Source organism: Vespa velutina, chromosome 23 (genome assembly GCF_912470025.1).
Source record: "Vespa velutina chromosome 23, iVesVel2.1, whole genome shotgun sequence".
NCBI lineage: Eukaryota > Metazoa > Arthropoda > Insecta > Hymenoptera > Vespidae > Vespa > Vespa velutina.
Genome location: NC_062210.1, coordinates 2035001 through 2060000, shown reverse-complemented (window position 1 = coordinate 2060000; position 25000 = coordinate 2035001). Strand labels below are relative to the sequence as shown.

Sequence of the window (25000 nt, the reverse complement as noted above, 5' to 3'; positions counted from 1 at the left end):
TCATCGGTCGAAATCAAAGCTTATATTTCAATTTAATTGGATAATTATCAGCAAATAAAATAACAAATGTCTTCTTACCGAGCACCTCATCGACATAGTAAATAATTATTTCTTTGATAATAGAATAAAAACACATCTTTGACTTTATTAAATATTATCAGACTTCGAATTTCTTCTCGAACGTAACGATAAGAAAATATTAATTTACTATTAATTATTCGAATCTTAATTAATATTAATTATTCGAGTCGATTTGAGCGAGAAACATTTCTAAGGTTGAATTTTTATTTATGAGGGAATGTGAAATGGTGAAAACGAAGGAAAGATAAATGAAGATATAATACAATAAATGGAAATTCTTGAATATAATAATTATTAGTGACAGATCTTTTAGGATATTTTTCACATTTTTCACGGCGTGTCCATTGTCTCGTGAAAGAAAGAAATTTTTCGTCCCTTCTGTACGAACTTATCGATGATGGAAGGCCAAGTAAATCGACATTAAAATTCTTCATCGAGAGTAAGAAAATCAATTAATTCCAGACACGCGCGTCTCTCCGATAAAGGAAGGAGATATTGAAACGACGAGAACGAAAACTCCTATGATGGATTTTTTTATTTCGCTTCTTCGGTTCAAAACCGGAATGGAAAGAAATCAATGAGAAATCGAATTGAAAGATTCGAGTATAGGAAAAAAAGAAAAAAGAAAAAAGAAAAAGAAAAACAGAGAAATAACGTTTGTCCTATCTCCAAGAAAATTTCGAATGATTTAGTAATATAAAAAGAAATGATAATAAAAATCTTTGAAATTACAAATAAATCGTCGAATCAATTTGAAAGATATAAAAGATCAAAAATAGGATAAAAATGAAAAAGATCAACGTTCCGCGTAATTCATGACGATAAAAACGACGGACAGTAATTTTAAATCGTTCTTCCGATATTCGTAAAATGTTCGTAAAATCTTCACAAAAGGTTCAGCTCGCAGACAGGAAGCATTCAAACCACCGAAGTCTTCCACAAGTTTAAAATTCTTAAAAAAGCGCGAGTACTTTGTACGTCTTCTTTTTATTATTTTTATGTTCAAACTAAAGAAGAGCGAGACAGATAGATAGCATAGTTAAATAGAGAGAGAGAGAGAGAGAGAGAGAAAAGTTTTTTATTTTGTACGAGTTTATTCGAACTTGGAAAGTTTTCTTCTTTCATACCGACGATGATCGAAGATATAAAAAAGAGATGAAAAAGAAAAGAATAAAGTAAGCGGGTAATTCATAATGATCGATTGCAATTCATTTAAAACGAAAATTGTTTCCACGTCGACGTTCCCACGAATGTCCTTGACATTATTCGAATGAAAAAGAAGATCATTCTCTTTGAAGTTTTAAAATATGAGAAGGATACGTATATTTAGAAAAGAAAAAAAAAAAAAAAGAAAAAGAAACACACACACATCCCACCGATATATATCACCGATCGTAAAGAACGATATCACTTATATCTTTCACGAACTTCCGTGATAGTAACCGCGGAAAAACGAAAGATGAAAATAACTCTTGATCTTCGACTTGAGTCACGATTTTTATCATTTGTCTTCTTAGGAAGAACTTTCCGACCTTCTTTATTTCCGTCTGTAGAAAAGCGAAATATCAGTCTTCTTTTGCACCGAGAAATAAAAGGCCTCGTAGTATTCTCGAGCGAATGGATTATCCGGAACGATCGAGGCAATGGCGGACAGAGACACGTTGACTTCCTTAGCCTTTTACCTATACCTTTAGCTATCCTATCAAGTTAGAATATACTGCTAAAAATCCCTCGTTCATCTTTCTCCGTCATTCGATGTTTTATATATAAGGTAACTGCTATTAGTTGGATTCCAAATGAAATGTTCCTAACAAAAAGAAAGATAAAAAGAAAGAAAAAATAAAAGAAAGAAAAGATCTATCTAATATGTTATATAGCCGAAATCATACGTTTGTGAAGTAATCAGAAAAATTTATCCTCCTTCGGGAAGATTTAAAATGACCTTTCTATGATAATCCTTCGGACATAAAATATCACCGAGTTCGGTTGAGCGTGAACTCATTTCATAATCTTCTTTTCTCATGAAAAAGCTCGGAGAAATGTAGCTGAAAATGTATGCATGCATGCATGCACGCATGGACGTTCGTACATATATGTATGTATGTATGTACGTATGCATATATGGATATACATATGTATAGAAATGGTTGGATTTCTTTTCTTTCGTATTGAAAATATATGAATTCGATCGGAACTATCTTGGATCATTCCGGGGAAAGGAAAATATTCGATCTGTTATATGCGTCTAACTACCGTGATATGATTATTCCCGTTACAGACTTCATTGGACGGTGACAATTCAGAGAGAAAGTAATTCGAGATTCAATGAAATTCTGCTTTGCGACGGCGATTTCGCGTTTATCGAACCAATTGAATTTTCATGGACGTACACGGACCGAAGTCAAATTGAATTTATTACCGCGGGCAAAATCGTGTGACGTGGAATACGATCGCGTATTAAAATTGATAAAACGTGCCTACTATTTGCCAAAGGTAAGTAAATGAATTCCCATAGAGAAATAGTGTCACGTATTGCAATCGGCATATCCTACATCTTTAATGTATTTGCAATTTTCAAGATAACATATTTGGAGAAAGTTTGATATAAAACATGAACAACATTTGATATAAAAAATGAATTCAGTAAAACTCGTCTAACGTATTACTCTTTATGTAAGATTAAAGCTGTTACAATGTATACCCACATATATATATTTATGTCTGTTTGTGTATGTGTGTATATAGTCATATACTTTATTACGTAACACGCAAGATGTCACGTACTAGTGGGAGGGAGGGAGGAGGCGGCACACATTTTCTATCTCACGCTTCGTGTATTAAAAAATTTCTGCACGATGCCAATAAATATCGCGTAGCAGAGCGCAAACGCTGCATCCTGACTACTTTTTCTTTCGAATCAAATGCTGTGCGAGATTTAGCCGAGAAAATGAAAATATTTTCACTCGTGGCATCGTGTTTTTTTTCTTTTTTACTTATCCCCCCTTTATTTTTATTCGTACGATATGTCCTATGCAAAAAAAGGGAAGACAAAAAATCTTTACGAGACAATTTCAAAACGACGTTAACATTGTAAAACATATCGACCTGATTAATGCAGAACAATTTTGTAAATAAATGAAGGACGAGGTGTGTATATTTTATATATTATATTTCAAGCAATCAAATCCTATATTCAATTAGCGACATGAGTACTACAGAATGTTTTTCGAAATCTCTTTTACCTTGAGATTATAAATAAATAAATAAATAAATATATATATATATATATTAATGAGTATAAATTGCAGTTTGTTAAAATTCACACGCATGTTATCTGATCTTTCACATTCTGTTGAGAAATTGCTTCTCGTTTACATAATATTTGTGATAGTGATGGAGGAAACGTGTCATGAACGATAAATAATGACAGAAAATAGAGAAAGATTTATACATATATACATAAATATATATATATATATATATATATATATATATATATATATATATAAAGACAGAAAGAGAGAGAGAGAAGAAAATGTCAAATAGATAACAAAGGACTGTCGAGAAATTAAATAAACGATAAGGACAGGAGCTTGACAACATTTACGTATAGAAAGCATTTTCAGTCGTCGAATCTTTCCTTGAGATTAAAATCTACGAGAAAAAGAAAAGGAAGAAAAAGAAAAAGAAGAAAAAGAAGAAGAAGAAGCAGTAAAAACGTTAAACGCACCTTTCTATTAAAAGTTTCAGGAGGAAAAAGTTTATTCAAAGAAAGTACGAAGAACTTCACGGTAATGAGACACGAAAGTGTGGTAAAACAAAAAAAAACTGTAAGGGGAAGTTACTTTCTCTCTCCCTCTCTCTCTCTCTCTCTAACCTAATCGATATTACGAGTCATAAGTCAAATTCAATGTCACTAGGACTGTAGTATCCTAGAGAAGCATTTTTATTCCTCATTCGTCATCTTATTCCTTTCATAAAACTTTTTCTGTCTGTCTTCCGACCTTCAAGAAAGTCATTGCACATAAAGTCTTTAAAGAACATTAGTTCCATTCATTCGTAATATAAGTTTACTTGGATTAATATTAAACGAAAATTCATAATACTTAATAGACTTTTCGATACAAATATTCGATTCAAATAATTATATGTATTGTGTATTTGATCGACTCAATTCTCAATGAAAGAATTATGATTTTTAAAGAAAATTTATATATGAGATATATACATATATATATATATATATATATATAACTACTCAGGATATAATCATATATATATAACTACTAGGGGCCAACTACAGGCAGCGAGGCCAACTACGTTGGAGAGCGAGACTAACTACCCAGGGAGCGGGGCTAACTATCCCAGGGGCGGCCTTAGGTACCTGGGTGCGGCGCTAACATCATAGGGGGCGTGGCTTAGGTACCTAGGAGGCGTGTCCTAAGTACCTAGGGGGCGTGGCTTAGGCACCCAGGGGGCGTGGCCTAGTACCCAGGGGGCGTGGCTTAGGCACCTAGGGGGCGTGGCCTAGTACCCCAGGGGGCGTGGCCTAAGTACCTAGGGGGCGTGGCTTAGGTACCCAGGGGGCGTGGCCTAGTACCTAGGGGGCGTGGCCTAAGTACCCAGGGGGCGTGGCCTAGATACCTAGGGGGCGTGGTTTAGGTACCTAGAGGGCGTCGCCTAGTATCTAGGGGCGGGGCTTAGGTACCCAGGGGCGGCGCCAACTGCGCAGGTGGGAGGAGTAACTGCGCAGAAGCTATCTGCGCAGGTGGGAGGTGTAACTGCGCAAAGACTATCTGCGCAGGGATATGGCCTATCTGCGCAGCGGTTAGCTTCGCTGGTGGCAGGAGTAACTGTGTTGGGCCTGTCTACGCAGGGTAGTAGCTAAGTCGGAAATGGGTGTAGCAAAACGAATAGTGGATGGGGTTAACTAAAGAAGTGGTGTGTCAATTTGTGCAGGGGACAGATTAGAAACGTGGGTAACTAGAGAGGCTGTTATTCTTAGTTGCTGAAGGGTTTTGTTAAAATATATCGGGACAGAATTAGATAAGGAAGGCGTGGTCAAATGCGTAAGGGCGGGTTTAATCGTTCGGATATTAGGTGTAAATATAAACAATTGTAACGTTTAATCGCCACTTTCATTGCAGCTTGATCGAAGGTCCTTGATAATATTAAGAATCAATTAATCTTTTTAGAAAGTTAAGTTTTGTTTTTTTTACTCTTATTAGCTTGGTGTGAAGTTTTATAAGTTAGGGAAAAAAAAGAATGAAAAAAAAGAAGAAAAGGAAAAAGAAATTAGCCTAGATAGATAGTGATTTTTAAAATCACCTGGGAACTTTTATTTGACTTTGTATCTATTCGTGAATCAGTTATAAGCATTTGTAATTTTATAGTGAATGAAAAGATAATCAACTTGAATGGCCTCAAGAAAAATTAATTGTCCTTTTTAAATTAATTAAGAACTTTTAGCCCCACCCTGTTTATGTATATATATATACATATATATATAAATGTATATACATATATATATATATATACATATATATGTATGTATGTATGTATGTATGTATGTATGTATGTATTTATATATGTATGTAAATATGTATATATGTATAAGGTTTCAGAAGGTTGCTTGTTGTAAGGCAAAACGTGTTACAAGGCGAACGAGGATAGAGAAAGTACGTTGACGTACACGTCTCAATTTCCAAGAAGGTACAGGGATCTATGGTGAGGTCCTTCAATTACGACACTCAGCAGCCTTTAATGGAATTTCAAGTTGGAGAGTGTTGCTGTCGTATCGTCTCTCGAATTGCGATAGCGCGTCGGGTAATAGCGGATCGAATTATCGCTAGAGAACAACGGAAAAGTTAGTTGGAATATCGAAAACGTTGAATGGAATACATCAGCCTTTTTTTCTTTTACCTTATGTAATGAAATTAAATTTTAAAAGAAATAATTAATGAGTAATTATTTTGTTAATAATTATGTGTTTGTTTTTTTAAGAATACAAATTTTCTTATTGATTCGAAGATGTATTAAAGTTCGAAAGAAAATTTCGTACGAATGGACAATTTTTAAAAGCAATTAAATTTCTATTCATACAAATTTGAATTTAATCAATTCGAGAAAGAGATTAGAAATTGGTAATTATAGAAAAGATTTCAGTAAGTAAGCGTATTTACTCTTCTCAAATTCTCACGTCTCATCTAAGTCGTTAGTTCTTTCATGTTCGTCACGTTCATTCCCGTTCATCACGTTCCAAAGTCGTTCGGGTTTGAATTCGTTGGTTAACGCTTGGATCAACGAGAATACGCAGCTCGTTTTGGTGTACGTGTCTCAAGTTAAATCAGACAAACGCCATAGTGGCTTTGCGATAAGCACTTTCGAATCCGGTAATTGCGGATTCGTATCTCTCTCTCTCTCTTTCTCTTTCTCTCTCTCTCTCTCTCTCTCTCTCTCTCTTTCTGTCTATCTCTTTCTAATGCACATACGAACTCTCTTTCCCTTATCACTCGATCCAATCTTTACGAAATGACCGGAATTTCATCCCCGAGTAATTCGTTCCTCCTCGGATAGACGTTGTCTTTTTTCCTTTTTCTCTTTTTCTTTTTCTCCTTCTTCTTCTTCTTCATCTTCTTCTTCTTAACGTTAAATCTATCTTTATTTTACGAGTTTGTCAACGAATCAAGAAGCTCTAAGAATTTACTTGGATTCCGTTAGAACAATTGAAATTCTTTGTATTTTTCCCAGAGTTTTTAATTTAAAGAAATAGCGATCGAATCATGATACCCTTCCTTTCGCTTTAACCCTTCCCAGTTTGAAAGTAATACCAAACTGAAAATTGTAAAACTCTAACTGTAAACCTTCGTGAACTCGTACACTCGTTCGATTTAAATTCGGATAAGAGTCGGAAAGTCTGACCGAGTCAGAGGCAAAGTTAAATGAAGAGAAAGGAAGTTTTGCAATGGAACACGATCAACGAGTTGATGAATGGGATTTACAGTATCTTGCCTAATCTCTCTCTTTCCCTTTTTCTTTCTCACTCTACTGTTTTGTTTTTTCTATTTCTATTTTTCCTTTATTTTCCTTTTGTCGACATTATCCATTATAAATCTCAATTTAGCGTTATATTTTTTATTGCATTTATACGTAAAAACGTAATGGACTTACGTAAGAGCACTAGAAATACATACATGCATATATACATACATACATATATATATACATACATACATATATATAGAGTGAAAAGATGAAAGAAGAAGAAGCCTGCATAATTTTCAAATAATTCATAGGATATAATATTTGACATTTGAACGTGTCAAATGTATCTCGTTGCACACGATTTTCCTCGATTGATCATTCTTGCATATCAACATTCGAAATTCCCAGAGGAATTCTCGATTAAAGATTGATCCAAACAAATAATATCCGCCGAGCTGTCGTACTGTTTGACGAAGGTTTATATGTCGTTAACGATCCTTAACATGGGTTTAACATGACTTCATCTATCCCCGTAACTTCGTCATGAAAAAAAAAAAAGAAAAAAAAAAAAAGGAAGAAAGCTTCAGTAATCGTCCGGAAAATCGATTTAGCTCGTTAGCTTTTTTAAGATTCAATGAAATTGCCAATTAGGTCGCATTAGTATTTTAAGGATAAACTTTATCTATAGGTATTTTAGATACGTGTAGGTAGATATCTGTATATATTTTATGACGTTCACCAGGCTATAGAGGGAGCTTTCAAATTTCTAATTACCTTTTGACATTTTCTATAATATATAAACGTCTGATTTATGATTTAGATCATTACTCAAGTTAGATATTAGTATTAATACTCGTACTATATAATATATAGTATTAATATAGTATATTAGAGAGAGAGAGAGAGAGAGAGAGGGAGAGGGAGAGAAAGAAAGTATATATTAGTATATTATAGTATGTTAATATTAATATTGTTATACAATATAATACTGATAATGTATAATACATTATAATATTAGTTTATATATTTAGTTCGTAAAAGTGTGTCGCTCATAGAATTGGAAATATTCTTTCGTCGATATTCATTTTACAATTGAATAAGACATTTGTTCTATTAAATGGAACATTTCGATGGTTAGGAAACTTAAAAACAAGGGTGGTAAAGTTTAAACGATACGACTTATTTTGAGAACGGAATACATTAAAGGCACCGACGGCTGCCAGCTGGCTCGTACCGCAACGAAAGTGCACGTTCGGTATAAATTGCATGTACCCTAACCAAAATTACCCTAATTACGTTCGCGAAGAAATGCACAGACATGGGCATGGTCTACGAGTTTCGTAGACACTATTATTTAACTTGTCTAAGAATATCAAACTGTGTTATATTAAACGATTTATTTAATGGAGAAACGAAGGTGATTAGAAATTTTGAAATTCGGCTTTAGAACATTGAGAATGTTATTAAATGATGATCATCAAAGCTAAATAAAAAAGTGATTATCTCAATGGAGATTGTAATGATCAACTTGATTTTTAACATGCATAACATTCCATTAGTCGATGTGCATCTGATCTTCTCCTTCTTATATGTGTAATGAGCTGCTTCACATTTGTATTTGTTTAAGAGAGTCTCATGGACTACTCTCCAAGCTCTTCCTTTTGGTCCTGAATATATTTTACGCATGCATTTCGTTGCATTATGCAACAGTATTCCGGCGATTGAATCTCGTAACGCTTCTTACTTCATGTTTCTCTCTCTATCTATCTATCACCCTTTCTCTCTCTCTCTCTCTCTCACTCTCTCCCTCTTTCTCTCTCTAATCCAAGTTCCCGAATTAATTTCACATCGATAAAAGTATCCCCGAAAGATCCAAATTGAAAATCATAAATAAGATCTTGATTGATATCGACGAATACGATTACAAATATTTTCTTTGCTTTTTCCTTTTCTCTTTCTTTCCTTCTTTCTCTTTAATCCGAAGGATCGATAAAAAAAAAAAAAAAAAGAGAAGTTTCCGTCCATCTAATCTAATTCATCGCTATTTTGATTAATAGAACTTCATAATAAATTCAGGATACATTCAGGATTATTTTCATTCCAAATGTTCCATGGGATATATCTCGAAGAAGATTTCTTTGAAATGAAGGGACGAGGGGGCGAGGGGCTAGGGACAGGGGCCGGGGGTGGAGAGGGGGAAAGGAAAAAAGAAAAGATTGGAAAATCCTTTTGATCGTATCGAGATATCGGTATAATATTGAGACATTCTTATCGAACCCTCGAGAAATAACGTAAAATTGTAGAATTTCTGTATTATATAACAATGACTATCTTTCGTCATGATAGAACGAACTATGCGAAAGCTTTGTGATCGTCTGGATTCGCGCCAAGTTAACGTAGATATGTATTTATCTATATCTCGAAGGAATGAGCCCGAGTTTCTCTTATTATAGTCTTTTAGATATACTATGACTATTTCCCTGTATAACTGTTACGAACAACACATATATGAATCTGTATACGTGCATACACACGTATACGGATACAAACGCGAATACTCGATTCGACTTAACTACTTTGTCTCTTCTCGGGCGAGACACATCAGTCACGTGTGTGCGTCAGGCGAATAAGTAAATTTAATCCTATCTTAGGTAACTCAAGTCCTAACTCTATGTGTCGGTATCGTGGACTCTATGTGTCTCCTTGCATTCAATCCCTGTCCCCTTCTCAAACCTCTCCTTCTCCTCCTCCTCCTCCTCCCAGTTCCGTCCTAAACTCTTGCTCACCCCTTAACACCCCACGACGAAGGACGAATTTCCTGTCGTAACTCAAGCTACGAATTACTTGAATTACTCTGTGGCTCGTCTTACACGTGCTAACGAATATTCGAACGTGTCGTTCGGTATTTCCCATCGAACGTGAAGATCTTACTACTTAGAGTATAGTAGCGAATAATAGTATAGTATAGTATTCTCTTTGTTACTACTATCATCAAAAGAAGATTTGATCTAATATATTCCAAGTAAGATCATCGTCAAAGAGAAAGAGAGAGAGAGAGAGAGAGAGATCTCTACATATGTACGTAACTATATATAACTGTACTCTTGCATTTGAGCATAAAGTTTCGAGCAAAATTCGCGATATGAATACTGATGTCAGTTCTATGGAATTAACTAACACGTAAGCTAAAATCAGATAGGAATTAGGTAAAGGATAAATAGGATGAAATCATTTTTGCGATTGTACGTGCGCAAGAATGTATCGTAAAATTAAAATGAAATGGAAAATTTGTCAGTCTTTCGTAAAAAGACAGGTAATAGGATAAGAGGTAATTATGAAGATACGTAATAACGCTTTTACTTTATTCGTATGAATCAAAGGAGGATGGCGCGAGGGTGGGGGAAGAAGGGAAAGAAAGAAAGAAAGAAAGAAAGAAAGAAAAGTTAAAGGAAAAAGCTTTCGAAACAGATCGCAATCCTTTTTATCTTTTTTTTTTTTTTGTTTTTGTTTTTGTTTTCCGATATAAACCGCATCCTCAAGAACAGGTAATATCCAGATAGATCGAAGAGGAAGAAGTAAAAGAAGAAGAAGAAGAAGAAAAAGAAAGGGAAGTCTCGAAAAACGATGGTTCTTGAAAATGAATACCGTTGATGACAAAGAAACGGTCCTGACCGTTTCTCGCTTTGTGCCATGAAAATACGATAGATGGATAGATCTCTAATAGAATCCTGTATGTCTGGGGAGCTTAACTTTCGTGAGAAAAACAGAGCTTTCCTTCTCATGAAAGAGATCTTTTTCTCTCTAAAAGAGGAAATGGAAAAAGCGTAAGTGGATGTTTCTAGGAGGATCGAGAAAATGGGAAAGGGATGTTCCAAACACATAGAAAACTGGGACATAATAAAAATCTCTGATCGTTAAATCGGAAAAGTTTGGGTATAAAAGGATATCAAGATTGGAAGTAGTTTAAATTAACTCGATACTAAAACCATTTCGTACCGATTCTCTTTATCGTAAAATCACACATATATACGCACACATATATATGTGTGTGTGTGTGTATGTGTTACATTAAATGTGATTGAATGACGAAGGGAGATGTGTTGAGACAACGATCCGCATCGATGCGGTTATGTTCGAACGCATTCAGAATATATTTCGTTTTCTCCAAACGCGTATACTGAATATATTTGTCTAGGTATACGAAGCACGTTGAAAATGGTAACGAAGAAAACCTTATCGTAAAATAAAAAAATGCACATTTGCCTTCTTCGTGGATCGATCGATCGAAATGAAAACCAATAGAAAATAGAAAGAATGGAGCATGTAAAGAAAAAAAACAAAAAAAAAAAAAAATAATCCACATAGATATTGCAATTGCATTAATTTTCAAAGACTTTTGTTTTAAATTAATTTCAAACAAAGACAAATATATTTAACCCTCTATCTAAATGTCCTTGGGAATTCGTTAATTAACACTGAGTTTACTGCAATGCGGCCCTCTAGAAAATCTCGTATTTCCTAAATCTATCCCTTGGTAACCGACAAAGCATCACCTATTTTCAAATCCTTTCACATTTTTCTCTTCTACGTAAAAGACTTTTATCTTCGAGTTACAAATGATAAAACCCGTATTATCGTTGGGAACACTAAGTTGTACATTTAAATAGACATTCGTTAAATATTTCGAAAGGTTAAGAATGACTGTGATGGTAATGGTCGTGGATGGAGAAAAGGGAATGTTTAATTTGAGATTTTGCAAATAGCAAATATAAAATTCTCCCTTCGAGATTTAACTGAAAAAAAAAAAAATACGTTTCCTTTCACAATGATTTTCCACTAATGTACTTTGGCGAACCATTAGAATTCATTTCAACTAACTGTACGAAAGGACGTAAATGTCGGTCTTACTGTTAAAGTTAACGAATTTTTCTTTTCCTTTTTCTTTTTTTCTTTTTTTTTTTTTTTTTTTTTTCTTTTTTCGAGTTATAAAACTTCACTGTAATGTTTTTCTCGTAAAAGGAGAAGGGAAAAGAGAAAAGAAAAGAGGAGAGAAATAAGAAAAAGTAAAAGACAAAGAAGAAACGGATGGAAGAAATTATTCGTATCACGTATATAGGCTTTCCCGCGATTAAAATAAAGATTTTTCCTTTTAGTAAGTAATGTTGTATTTCCAGCAAGCGAGAGAGAGAGAGAGAGAGAGAGAGAGAGAGAGAGGAATTGTTGTAAATGAGAAAAGTTTAGGTTTTGAAAATTATTCATTTGGCAATTAAAATCGATTACAGGTTGATAAAGATTTCTTAAATTTTCCCATGCGTAGAAGATAATACCTTAGGCGAATCGTCAATCAAAAAGCTCTCGATTTGCGGATACAAGACTTTCCATCACCCTCGGTAATGGCTTTTTAATGTCATTTTGGCGTAGACCTCAAGTCTACCTCCATACTCTCTAGAGATTCTACTTCCAAAATTGATTGCTTCCGTAACATCTATAGAAGAGAAGTTTAGCGGTCTCGAAAGCGTTTCAAGTTTTCCATTGGAATTATTATTATTGGATCGATTAAAAGCGTTACAAGGGATAATATCGCGAATATATAATATTATCTTTGAAGAATTAGGGAAAAAGAAAAAGAAAGAGAGAAAGAAAAGCAAAAACGAGAAAAATCAAGGATGAAAATGAAAATATATATTAGTATAGTTTCGTATGAAGTTCTTCGATGGAAATTTCAAAATTTGCTGGCTGTTGATGAGAATGTATAAAAAAAAAAAAAAAAAAAAAAATAAAAAAAAAACAGAAAAGAAAAAAAAAAGAGAAGAAAAGAAGAAAGATTAGAAATTAAACGCGAATACGTTTTTATATTCGTATCGAATTTGATTAATCGATAAGTCTACTACATTATTTTTTTTCTTTTTACCTTTTTTGTGTGTGTGTGTGTTATTTTTTTTCTTTTTTGTTTTCTTAAAGAGGAATCGTTGGTTGGCGGCGCAATGAGAAAGTTTCGAAACGACAGGGACGTCGATGGTTTAACGATTGAAATTTTCGAACTGTCGTAACATTCGTCGTAAGTGCCACGGTTAAAACTTTTCCAGGTTCGTTTAAGAGCACATTCTCGAGGTTCCAAGTGAGAGAGTAAAAGTACCGATTGGATCACGAGGAATTGGTTGAGACAAGAGGAAAGGAGATGGAGAGGATTCCTTCATTCGGAAGAAGAAACACCTGTAGTCCTCGTCGAGAAAGGCCGAAGGAACTCGAATGCAATTAACTGGCCGGCAATAGGATTGAGAAGCCGAAGCGTAACTTGGACTACTATCTTCGATCGATCATCCCTTGAAATGGCCAAGAACTTACCCTCCGTCAAGTTATCCCTTCTTCGTCTAGTTATTCTCCCGATTTCTTCACTCTCTTTCTCTCACCCTTTCTCTTTCCCTTTCTTCCTTCGAACTACTTCATTGACCATTAAAACTTAGTATTTCTTTCTTCTTTTTTTATCTTTGTCTCTCCCTTTTTCTCTCTCTTTTTTTATATATTATATATATATATATATATATATATATATATATATAGTTTTTAAAGTTACTATTTACTCCTTTACTTTTATTTTGCCTTTTTTAATATATTATATATTATTAAAATTGAATAGTACGTTGTATATTAATCTGATTTTAATACATATAGATATTGACTATACTATAATTTAACTGTATTATAATATATATATATATATTATTATTATTATTACTTTATGATATTGGAGTGTTATTAACTATGCATTAATTTGATTGACTATATACAAACTACTACTGCAATTAAATTACCTTACATATTGCAATTGCATTCTATTATATAATAATACTATTCCTAACAACGTATATTTATTTGTAATCTTCTTCAATTCCCTCCTTTCTAATCGCATAAATCTATTACCATAAATCATTTTCATTGGTATATAGTCAATCCTTTCTTTTTTTTTTTTTTTTTTTATAGAGTTTGACTATAAGGAAACGCTATATATATATATATATTCAAATTAATTATTAATATTATCTCAATGAATTATTCAATCAAGGTTTCCCCTACCTCCCTACTTCTCTTCCATCTTCGTATCATCCCTATTTCACTCCTCCACGATTATATCAATACCAAATCAATTTTAGCAACAGCATCCCATTTCTACGATCCCGTAGCACGTTCCTATATCGCGCGTCATTGGATTACGAGGGATGAGTCGCTCGGTATACTACAGCCGCTCGATACGAGAATTAATAGCAGCGCTGCTATCCGTTTAAACGTACGACACGATATTCGATATATCCAACCTGGTCCTTATTAATAACAAGAATTTCAATGATCCAAGTCAAGATCGTAAATGTTCAAAAAATAATGTTTACTTTGTTTTATTTTTGCGCGTTGTTTATGAGTAAAAAAAAAAAAATTAAATAAATAAATGAAAAAAAAAAAAAAAAAGAAGAAGAAGAGAAAAAATAAACGATGTTAGGAACGATTTGATCAGTGCAAAAATTTTCACGTTTTAACGAGCGATTCTTCGAGACATTTCTTTTTATACGTTTTACAAATACAAGCTATATACAGACGCACACACATACACACACACACATGTGTATATAAATATATATATGCATAAAAAATTTCAATAGCACGAAATGAACACAATATGACTCTGATTGATAATACCATCGAGAAAGAACATCCATCGAAAAGTATGAATAATAAATTTCATTGCAAACTTTATTTCCTTTGCAGATACGATATTTTCATGCTTTCTACGATATAAAGCATCAAATTATACCGATGTCTCCTGTGCAATAAGTTTAACTATGAATATTGAAGCTGGTAAAACTGAACGCGTTTTATGACCAGGATGTTTTCTTCTATTCAATATTAAAGAATTGTAGAGAGAGAGAGAGAGAGAGAGAGAGAGAGAGAAAGAGAGAGAGAGAGCCCTTTAACCTGTCTACTAATTACTACGTCCGATATTGAAAAAGTAACACATTGAAAAATTAGTAAGGTATTATTAAACATAATCATTCTTTCATTAGTGATCTAATATAATCAATGACGAATATCGATATATAATACGGATTGAATCGAGACTTTATATTATAATATTGTATATACGTATTATATTTCGAACGAATTCACATGGAAATCTTCAAAGAAAATATTCTCCTTTAAAATTTTCTCTTTGAAATTTTCATCAAATATTCGATTAATATTCGTACTTGTACAGTATATATATATATATATATATATATATATATATATATATATATATATGCATATATATATAATACATAGATAGATAGATAGATAGGTAGATAGATAGATAGATAGATAGGTAGAAGCAACGTGAAGATTGTTGGACTATACTAGGCGGCGTCTTCTATAAAATTAACAGGAGCACCAGTATCGGTTAAGCACTCGATACTGGGTACTCGAGCGTAGTCAAGTACGTAACTCACGTGCGTGTGAGTTTGTATTGGTGTTTAGTGCATCTACCTGAATATCTTTAGTGCCCAAATGCATTCTGCTTGTAAACAGTGTTGCATATAACTAAGTACTCGATCACGTTATGCGCAACGATCCAATACGTTATATCGAGTAGATCGAATTGATTAGACAACGGTTTCCCTCTGAGAAGCTGTTCCAAGAGAGAAACCGCGAATGAGACAAGAATGATGAAGCGAGAAAGAAAGAGAGAGAGAGAGAGAGAGAGAGGAAGAGAGAGAGGAAGATCTATTAGTAGAAATGCTATCGGGAGCATAAATTCAAAGGAAAACCTTCTAACTGTGTTATTCGTCTCTCAAACTCAAGTTCCTTCTTGTCGTTGTTCTCGTTATTGTCATCTTCATCATTGTTTTTGTTTGTTTGTTTGTTTGTTTGTTTGTTTGTTTGTTTGTTGTTGTTGTTGTTGTCGTCGTCGTCGTTGTTGTTGTTATTGTTCGTTTCGTTGTTCCACCGTATCGGAATAGCATTGTATTCGAATTAATTACAGGCACGGAATGACACCTACTGTGTGTGTCTGTAATTAATCTCTACCCATTGATAGTCGACTTGGACGGAAGAGTGATTCTCTCTAGGGTAGTGGTGCTTACGCTAGGAATATCGGAACAACTCGTTGGACTCGGATGTTTCTATTGTTCAAATGCTTCTACGTCGAGCCTATCTCTAACTCTCTTCCATTCTATTCCATTCTAATCCCTTCTATCGTTTGTTACGATGTACATGTCGTATCAAGGCGATCGAAGGGGAACGAGGCCTTCGTTTCAAATATAAATACAAAAGAAAAGAAAAAAAAGGAAAAATAAATAAATAGAAAGCAAACAAAAAAAAAAAGAAAGCGAGAGAGAGAGAGAGAGAGAGAAGGATAGTATCTCTATCGTGTTTCATCTAACGTCGAGTAAAGTTTTTTAGCTAGAAGTTTATGGCGTTGCAGTTTCTCTCCCCTAATACGTTAAACGAAGCATGGTTAGATTATTCGTCGCTCGATAGCTTCGTTTCCCTTCGTCGACGAAGGGATTCATACTCCTGTATACTTTCTAAACGGACAACGTTGCCAACGATGCTTTAGCTACGTTACATGGTATAATTATCGTATGAAGAGCGAGAGAGATAGTGAAAAACAGAGAGAGAGAGAGAGAGAGAGAGAGAGACAGAAAAGTATGTATCCCAGGGGACAGCACAAGATACTTAAACGTTCTAGTTAGCTCTAGCTAACATCGTTCTTCTACTCGTCGGTTATATTTTCGGTAATATCCTCGGTAACATACGTCGCTTGATTTTGTCCTAAAATCTCAACTGACGTAGACAGGAGCCACGTCAGCTTGTATACTTCGCCCCGGGTCATGGCAGTAACGAGAACATAATTAACGAGGACGTCGTCGTACTCGTAAATCCACGCGATCAACTCGTTTCCCTCGTTAAGCTATAAAATGTGGATGGCCAATCAAAAATGGTTAAAACTGCCGACAGTCCATCACCTATGCTCGAAACTTTTGAATTTAGTTTCTTTTCTTTTCTTTCTTTCTTTCTTTTTTTTTCTTTCCTTTTTTTTTTCTTCTTTTTGTTGAAATCGCACGATACGTAACGTGAAAAAAAGGAGAAAGAAAAAAATAGTTGATTTTTTATTATTCCTACGTACACGTCGTTGACGTGTGTGTGTATCGTCTCGTAAAAAAGAAAAATAGAAAAGAATGAAAGAATATTGAGAGAAATACTATGTAAAAGAAAAGAAAAAAAAAAAATAAAAGAAAAAAGAAAAAAAATTATGCAAAATACGCATGCATTTTGTGGAAGGAGTGTGATATGGGATAGGGGGGAGGGGGGGACAAGTGGTCGTGAACCATATTTAAATTGTCGAACGAGATATACATATATACGTACGTACATTCGTACATATGTATATAAACAAAACGAGAAAAATATTCTTTTCTCTCTGACGCACGGCAACGTTATTTTTCTAACCCTTCCTCGAAGCTTGGTAATTTGAATAAAAAAAAAAAAAAAAGAAAAAAAGCAAAAGAAAAAAATTGAAAAAAAGAAAAAAAGAAGCAGAATAACAAAAAGTAGCACGGCGATTATTATAATATATTCAAACATTTATTATTTCTTTTTCCTCTCTTTTTATGTTCACGTTGTATGGAGTTTTATCAATTGAAAGAAATTTAAATAACTGTATGTAACAATTAAAAAAACGAAGTTCTTTTTTTCTTTTTTTTTTTTTTAATTTGTTTGAAGAAACTTTTAATCCCTTTTATATTAACTTTATGGGATATGTGGGTATGGTATAACGTGTACGTAAATTTTCTAATTGCAACGATATAATGTATATTCATTGAAACGAAATGTAAATAGAAAATAGGGTATGTTACTATTGTGAAAATATAGGGGAGGTCTAATAATATATGTTTCCTTACAACATGTAAACTTACTCGTACGATAGTAATGTTAAGTTAATATAAATCAGAGTGGGAGGTAAGGTAAGCTCACTGTCACGTTGGCTATGTTACGTTTGTAGAGAAACAAAGGAAGATTTAAATTGAACTAAATTGCGAGATAAAGTTGAATGTATTCGTACGATAGTGTAAAGAGAGAGAAAGAGAGAGAGAGAGAGAGAGAGAGAGAGAGAAAGAGAAAATCGAAAGATTCTTTACCTTTAGTGTTTTAAGGAGAACGAGACGTAGAGAATAATGGCCAATTTGCTAGCTGCTTCATGTCTTCTTCGACGAATACGAAGACAAAAGAACACTAATACATTCTCAACAACGATCCTTAGAAGGACTTTCTGAATTGAATTCAATCGAACGGAGTCACTCGAGGTAACGACAGAGTACCCACGTTAATTATGAAGAAAATATCATTCGTCATGGAATGACGAACGAATGACGTAATTAAACGTCCCTTAATTAAAAAGTCAATGAATTAATGCTAATGTAAAAAATTTTAACGAAATGAAAGAGAAGAAAAAAGGGGGAAAAAAAAAAAAGAAAAAAATAGAAAAAAAAAGAAGTAGGAAGAAAAAGACAATAGTTTATCATTACTTATATCCGTTAACATCCACTCACAACTTCTTACTTCTTTTATAATCCAACGTATATTATTTTCTATAATAAGCTCTTCGAAAATCAATAAACTACGCACGTACTTAGACATATTATATGAGGAGAACTTGGATGATAATATTTTTGTCATTTTATATTAAAAATATATGCGATATAATGGAAATAGATAAAAGGAAAAAAAAAAAAAAAGAAAAAAAAAACGAAGGATACTTGGTTATTTAATAGAAATTATTGTTTTTATTTCATTGGATTGTTGAAATTGTTTTAATAAAAGCCAATACTGAAAAATAACGTGTTGGGTTGTTGTATAGGCATGATCGTTATGCACCGGCGATTTCACAATCGATTTTCCGGATCGTGACTTGAACAATTTGAAAATAAATTTTCCGTCCGGAACACACTACACACGTAAAAAAGATGACGAGTCGATGTTATTCGGCACCTGATGTAGACGCGTTTGCGACATGAAAAATCTATTAATAGGATCGAGAGCGAGCAAATAATTTTATTTTACCAATTTCCATATATATGTCTTTTTTTTTCTTTTTTTTTTTGCGAGAGGAACAAAATTTCTATTCCTGATCTTGTGTAAAAAAGGAAAAGAAAATTTCTCGTTCCTTTTTTTCTCTACGAAAAAAATTCCTATTTCAAATCTTTCGCAAATTCTTGCTTTTCCTTTCACTTTTTAACGAAAATATTTTCGAAATAGTTTTTCAATCTTTTCGAAAAAAATTCTTTCCTTTTCCCCTTTTTTCTTCGTTTTTCATTTTCTTTTTCTTCTTTTTTTTGTTTTTTTTTTTTTTTTACTATAAAATAAAAAGTGCACATTTTTCGATCTCACTCAAATTCTTGTATCTTTTCTTAATATTATATTTATTATTACTTTTTTATTTTTATTATTTCTTTAATATTGTATTATTTTTATTATTATTATTATTATTATTATTATTATGTTACATATCAAGTTTTTAATATTATTATTATTATTATTATTATTATTTCCTTTTTAATTTTTAATTTTTATTTCTCTTCTTTTTCCAAATGCCTCGTTTATAAACGAAATACTTATTTCCAGAAATAGTAATTTCTTTTTATATCCGGTTATTTGCGAAAACATGTAAGACGTTTCCTTCATTGGGAGAAAGCATTTGGAAGTTCTTATACACGGGGGCGACATTTTCGAAACTTTCAAGTACTTTTCATTTAAACGGATATCAAAGATTTCAGTTTACTAACCGAACTTCTATATTGCAGGTAAACTCGGGCTCGTGGAGTTTGCCAGGCTTCGTTTGCGACTTCTACATTGCAATGGACGTTACCTGCAGTACGAGTTCTATCTTCAATTTGGTAGCGATCTCCATAGACAGGTGTGAGATTTATTGTTATTTCAAGACAAATATAATAACAGACTACTCGTTCTCTGAAATTGTTATTTCCAAACGCGTAGGACAAAATTTGCATTCACCAGAGCGAAACATTTCCCGATGATTGTGAAAACAATCATGGAATTAGTCAAGAGGGACAAGGGAAGGGGTGGGGAGGGTTAAGAGTAGAAGGAGGAAAAGGAGGAGGAGGAACAAAGAAAAGAAAAAAAGAAAGAGAGGAACGAACGAATCCTCGCGATTTACGTGCGACGAATAAAGAGATAGATACAATGGTAAATGTATATTTTGTGAGAGAAAAAAAAGAAAGGAAATAAAAAAAAAAAAAAAAAAAATTGATACATTTCAATAATGTGAACGTAATTTTTTCTTTCTCTTTTATTATTATTTTTATTCCGTTTCATCTTGTTTCTTTTTCTTTCTCTCCTTCTCTCTTTTTTCTCTTTTTCATTTTTCAAAAAAGAAAAAAAAAAAAAAAAGAAAAAAAGAAAAACTAAAAAGTACATATTTATTTTCTCTTATCGCTTATCGATTTAAAACGCCATCGATATCCAACAGCTTTTAGATTTTTCGAGACGACGTTTTCGTCGTTGATTACTTATACGTATCCACTCGTCGAATTCGAACGTAAACGAAACTTCTAATGGTTATTTTTTTCTTTTTTCTTTTTTTTTTTTTTTTTATAATCGATCTGATTTTTAGCCTGAAATCGAAACTTTTACGTTGAGATTGGATGTGTCGAAAAAATTGATAGAAGAGTGATAAAGGTAGTTTAAAGAGACGAAATAAAGAAAACAAAAAAAAATACGAGAGTTGCGAGAGTTTGTCAGGGGATGGAATGGGATGCGAGAGAGAGAGAGAGAGAGAGAGAGAGAGAGAAACAGAGAGACAGAGAGAGTGTAAGAGAGAAAGGATGGCAATTTATAGACGGTAGACTTTGGACTCGACGTTTATCTCGAGAGAGCTCTCTTTCTCTCTCTCTCTCTCTCTCTCTCTCTCTCTCTCTCTCTATCTCTCCCTCACTGTCTGGTTCAGTCTGGATAAATTGAATTATGGATGTGAATAACGAGAGAGAATCTTTCGATATATTATCAATTTCGACGATACGATACGATACGGGCACGCGTGAGATAGTTATTAACGAGACGGACATACATATACATATATTATATTGATCGATTTTCCGCAATGAGACTTTTTGATATACACGTATAAGCTCCCTTGATTATATTATCGAACGTAATAATATTCGTTAAAAATAATGGTATTGAAAATCGTTGATTTGTTAATATTTGATATTGTCTATTACTATTTGATACGTAACAATGCTTTCGGTAATTCATGGTATTTTCAGTAAAATTTAATATATAATTAAGAAAAGTTTCGAATGTTCATTATATATATATATATATTTATGTATATATAGAATATCTACTTTTATACGAATATCCAAATGAATTATTATCGTTTTACGATATAGCTCGTGGATTTCTCATTATAATTATATTTGCAATATATTTATAATATATATATGCATTGAAAGGCATATCAAGTATATTTCATATTTGATTCGAGGATATTAAATATTTATTTATTTATTAGATAGAACATCGATATTACGAAATTGTCTATGTACATAATAAGGCTATAATATTAATTTTTTTTTTTTCTTTCACGAGATAACGAAAGCTTACCGCTAACGAAAGTAATCCCTTTGGAATTATGTTCGTACGTTTACCTATCGTTGAATCGAATAAACCGACTATTCCAAAAGCTTTTAACAACGGTATGTCATTAAATCGCATAGCTTTATACTTGTTTTTACAATGTAATTTCAATTTGGAATGTTGAATACATTGAATTACGAGTGACACGTTACAAGCTGATTAAAAGTTACACGTGCTTTTGTATTTACTCATTCCCCCTCTCTCTCTCTCTCTCTCTCTCTCTCTCTCTGCCTGCTATTTTTACTCATGTTTTTTGATTTCGAAGCTTTATTCAAAATTTTATTCAGAGACAATACTTGGATTAACGATTAAATATTAACGAGTACTCAACGTATTCGTTATCGACTCTCGCCACATGAAAATTGCCGTTTATCGACGAACCATTAACGATTTTATATATACATATATATATATATATAAAGGTTAACAATTTTTAATTGCTATTATTCATCGAGCATAGCTGAAGTATAGACTCTTTAATAAAATAAAAATATACGTATGTCCATTGTGAAATGTGGAACAAAAGAAAAGGAAAAAGAAAGAAAAATAAAAAAAAAAAAAAAAGAAAAAAGAAAGAAAGAAGAGATAAGCAAAATAGGATCTTATCCCTTCATTGGAAAGGTCATTGAACTTTCTTATCCGGAACTTTGTAAATCTGTGTAACTGTATCCATGTAACGCCGACCGAGAGAATCGTTCTCGAAAGAAATTTGAATTGCAGATATATAGCGGTGACGCAGCCGATAAAGTATGCCAAACACAGGAACAATAGAAGAGTGTGGTTGACGATACTGTTGGTCTGGGCGATATCGGCCGCGATCGGTAGCCCGATTGTTCTTGGCTTGAATAATACTCCCAACCGATTGCCGGACCAATGCCTCTTCTATAATACAGACTTCATCATCTACTCGAGCCTATCCAGCTTCTACATACCCTGCATCATTATGGTGTTTCTATATTATAACATATTTAAGGTATTCTCGTCTTGTCACTATCCTTTTATCTCTTCTCTTTTCTCTCTCTCTCTCTCTCTCTTTATAAATAGACACTAAACACTATAAACATAAACGCACATACTTTTTCTCGTTTATATTTTCATTTGAATAATTACATCGGATAAATTCAATTAATTGTGTTTATATATCATTGCCAATTGTTTTGTGGTTTCCCTTTCAAATAATATAGTTTAGTTCGATTAGATAGTATCGTTAATTAAATAGTATCATTCCGTTTTAAGATTTATTATCAAAACGTATGACCAATGTTCACCAACAAAGCAATTCTGGGTAATGTTCTAATTATTACGAATTAGTGTAATAGAATTTCTAATTTACGAATAAATATATATATATATATGTATATATATATTTATTTGTAAATGATCTATTCTATTTCACTTTAGTTACCGATATTAAATTATACTATTGTGAAATCATTTTCAGGGTCTACGAAATAGAGCGAGAAAAGCTCGAGCTAATCGAAAACCAAATCTGGGAGAAATAAAGCCGGGCAGTATTATAGAGAACATCGCGAACACCCGGAGGTGAGTAAACGTTTGTATTTCGTATCGCGCGATCTATCGTATCGCGTTTATGCGAACTATATTGTATAAATCATCTAACAGTATATCGAAATTCGTCGAAAATTTCGATCATCTCGAAGAATACAATATCGATCTCGTGATCTTAAAATTTTCCATTGTTTACTTTTGCATTCGTCGAGAGTGCGGGAGTTAATAAAAATTTTATATTGAAGATTTTTCAGGAAGGAAAATTTTTTCTTTTCCTTTTTATTTTTTTTTTTTTTCTTATATATATATATATATATATATATAATAAACAAAATTTTTTTTTTTCCCCCACGTAATTTATAATACTTATTTATTATTGTATGAAAGAGCTTAAAGAGCAGCATCTATCGCACGCACGCTTATGCACGCAGAGTATAAACGAAGCGAGGGTTACAATTAGAAATGACGTGAAATGATTTAGAAAGTAATTCGCGCGGGACGTGTCCCGATTACGCTTTCGTAAATCATTGAAGAGAAAGGAAAAGAAAAGAAACGAAAAAGAAAAAGACAAAAAAGAAAAAAGAAACAAAAAAAAGTAAAAAAAAAAAAAAAAAAAAGAAAACCAAAAGAAAGAACAAGAAAAAAAAAACAAAGAAAAAGAATCAAGCACGAGGATAAAAAGAAAGAAAAAGAAAAAAAACACGGAACATCTCACTTAAATTCGAGGTGATTTTTTACAGAGGATTTAGATCCGCGCCGAGGGGTCGCGTGGTGAAACTCCGTTATACTAAGGGCAGAATTCGCTTGGCTATCTCGCTATCTCGCGTGTTTTTTCATTTCCCTTGACACTGTACAACTGCGAGTACGTTTCGATTCATTAAGTTGGCTTACGAGTAAATGGCATCGAATCTTTCATAGAAAAGAAATATTCTTCTTGTTTTTTTTTCTTCTCTTTTTTGTTTTCTTTGTTTTTTTTCCTTTTTTTTTTTTACTCTCTCGAGAATTATCCTATAGTTTTTTTTTCTTGGATCGCATTCAAAGATTTCATCTGTACGATTTGAAAGTTTTTTTCCTTTTTTTTTCTCACCTCTTTTTACGAGAATCGTAAAATATATTCGTTCTTCTTCTTCTTCTTCTTCTTCTTCTTCTTCTTCTTCTTTTTCTTCATCTGTTATTAGCCGATGCTCGTAAAACTTACTATACACGTCAGCAAATACAATATATATATATATATATATGTATTTTTTTTTCTTTTAATCTACGATTGAAATTGTGATACGTTACAGGGGGAAAAAAAAAGAAGTAAAAAAGAAAGTAAAATAAAATGAAGAAGAATGTAACAAAAGTCGTCGATTAAGGCGAAAGAAATTATAACGCGTTAAATCTTCTTCTTCTTCTTCTTCTTCTTCTTTTTCTTCTTCTTCTTCTTCTTCTTCTTCCTTGTTTGAATAAGAGTCTTAAGTCATTCCTTGTAAATTTCGTAAGACAGATAGGAAAGGTCTCTTGTCTTCTGAAAAATCACCAGCTTAGAGAATGTATGTATGAGCATTCGCAAAGTAAGATACACGTAACTCATTGTTCATAGTTAAATCGTGTAAAATTACGTTCGATATATACCAAGAGCAAGGTTGATATCGTTATCTATTACTTATTTAACAAACACAGAGAACGGATCTAACATCAAAGTGTTATCGTGCGAATCCCATGGAATTAATTACCGATGCCTCCTCGCTAGGACGTG

The 25000-nt window shown here is 33.0% G+C and overlaps 1 protein-coding gene across 6 annotated transcripts in view; it reads left to right on the top strand.

The window, feature by feature from the left end:
- Positions 1-25000, top strand: part of LOC124956812 (dopamine D2-like receptor) — a 137912-nt gene that overhangs the window by 107724 nt on the left and 5188 nt on the right. For all 6 annotated transcript variants that reach the window (XM_047513099.1, XM_047513094.1, XM_047513100.1 and 3 more), the window contains exons 4-6: positions 19896-20008; positions 22471-22723; positions 23192-23292. In XM_047513099.1, coding sequence (XP_047369055.1) covers positions 19896-20008; positions 22471-22723; positions 23192-23292 — 467 coding nt within the window. The remainder of the gene's footprint in view (positions 1-19895; positions 20009-22470; positions 22724-23191; positions 23293-25000) is intronic.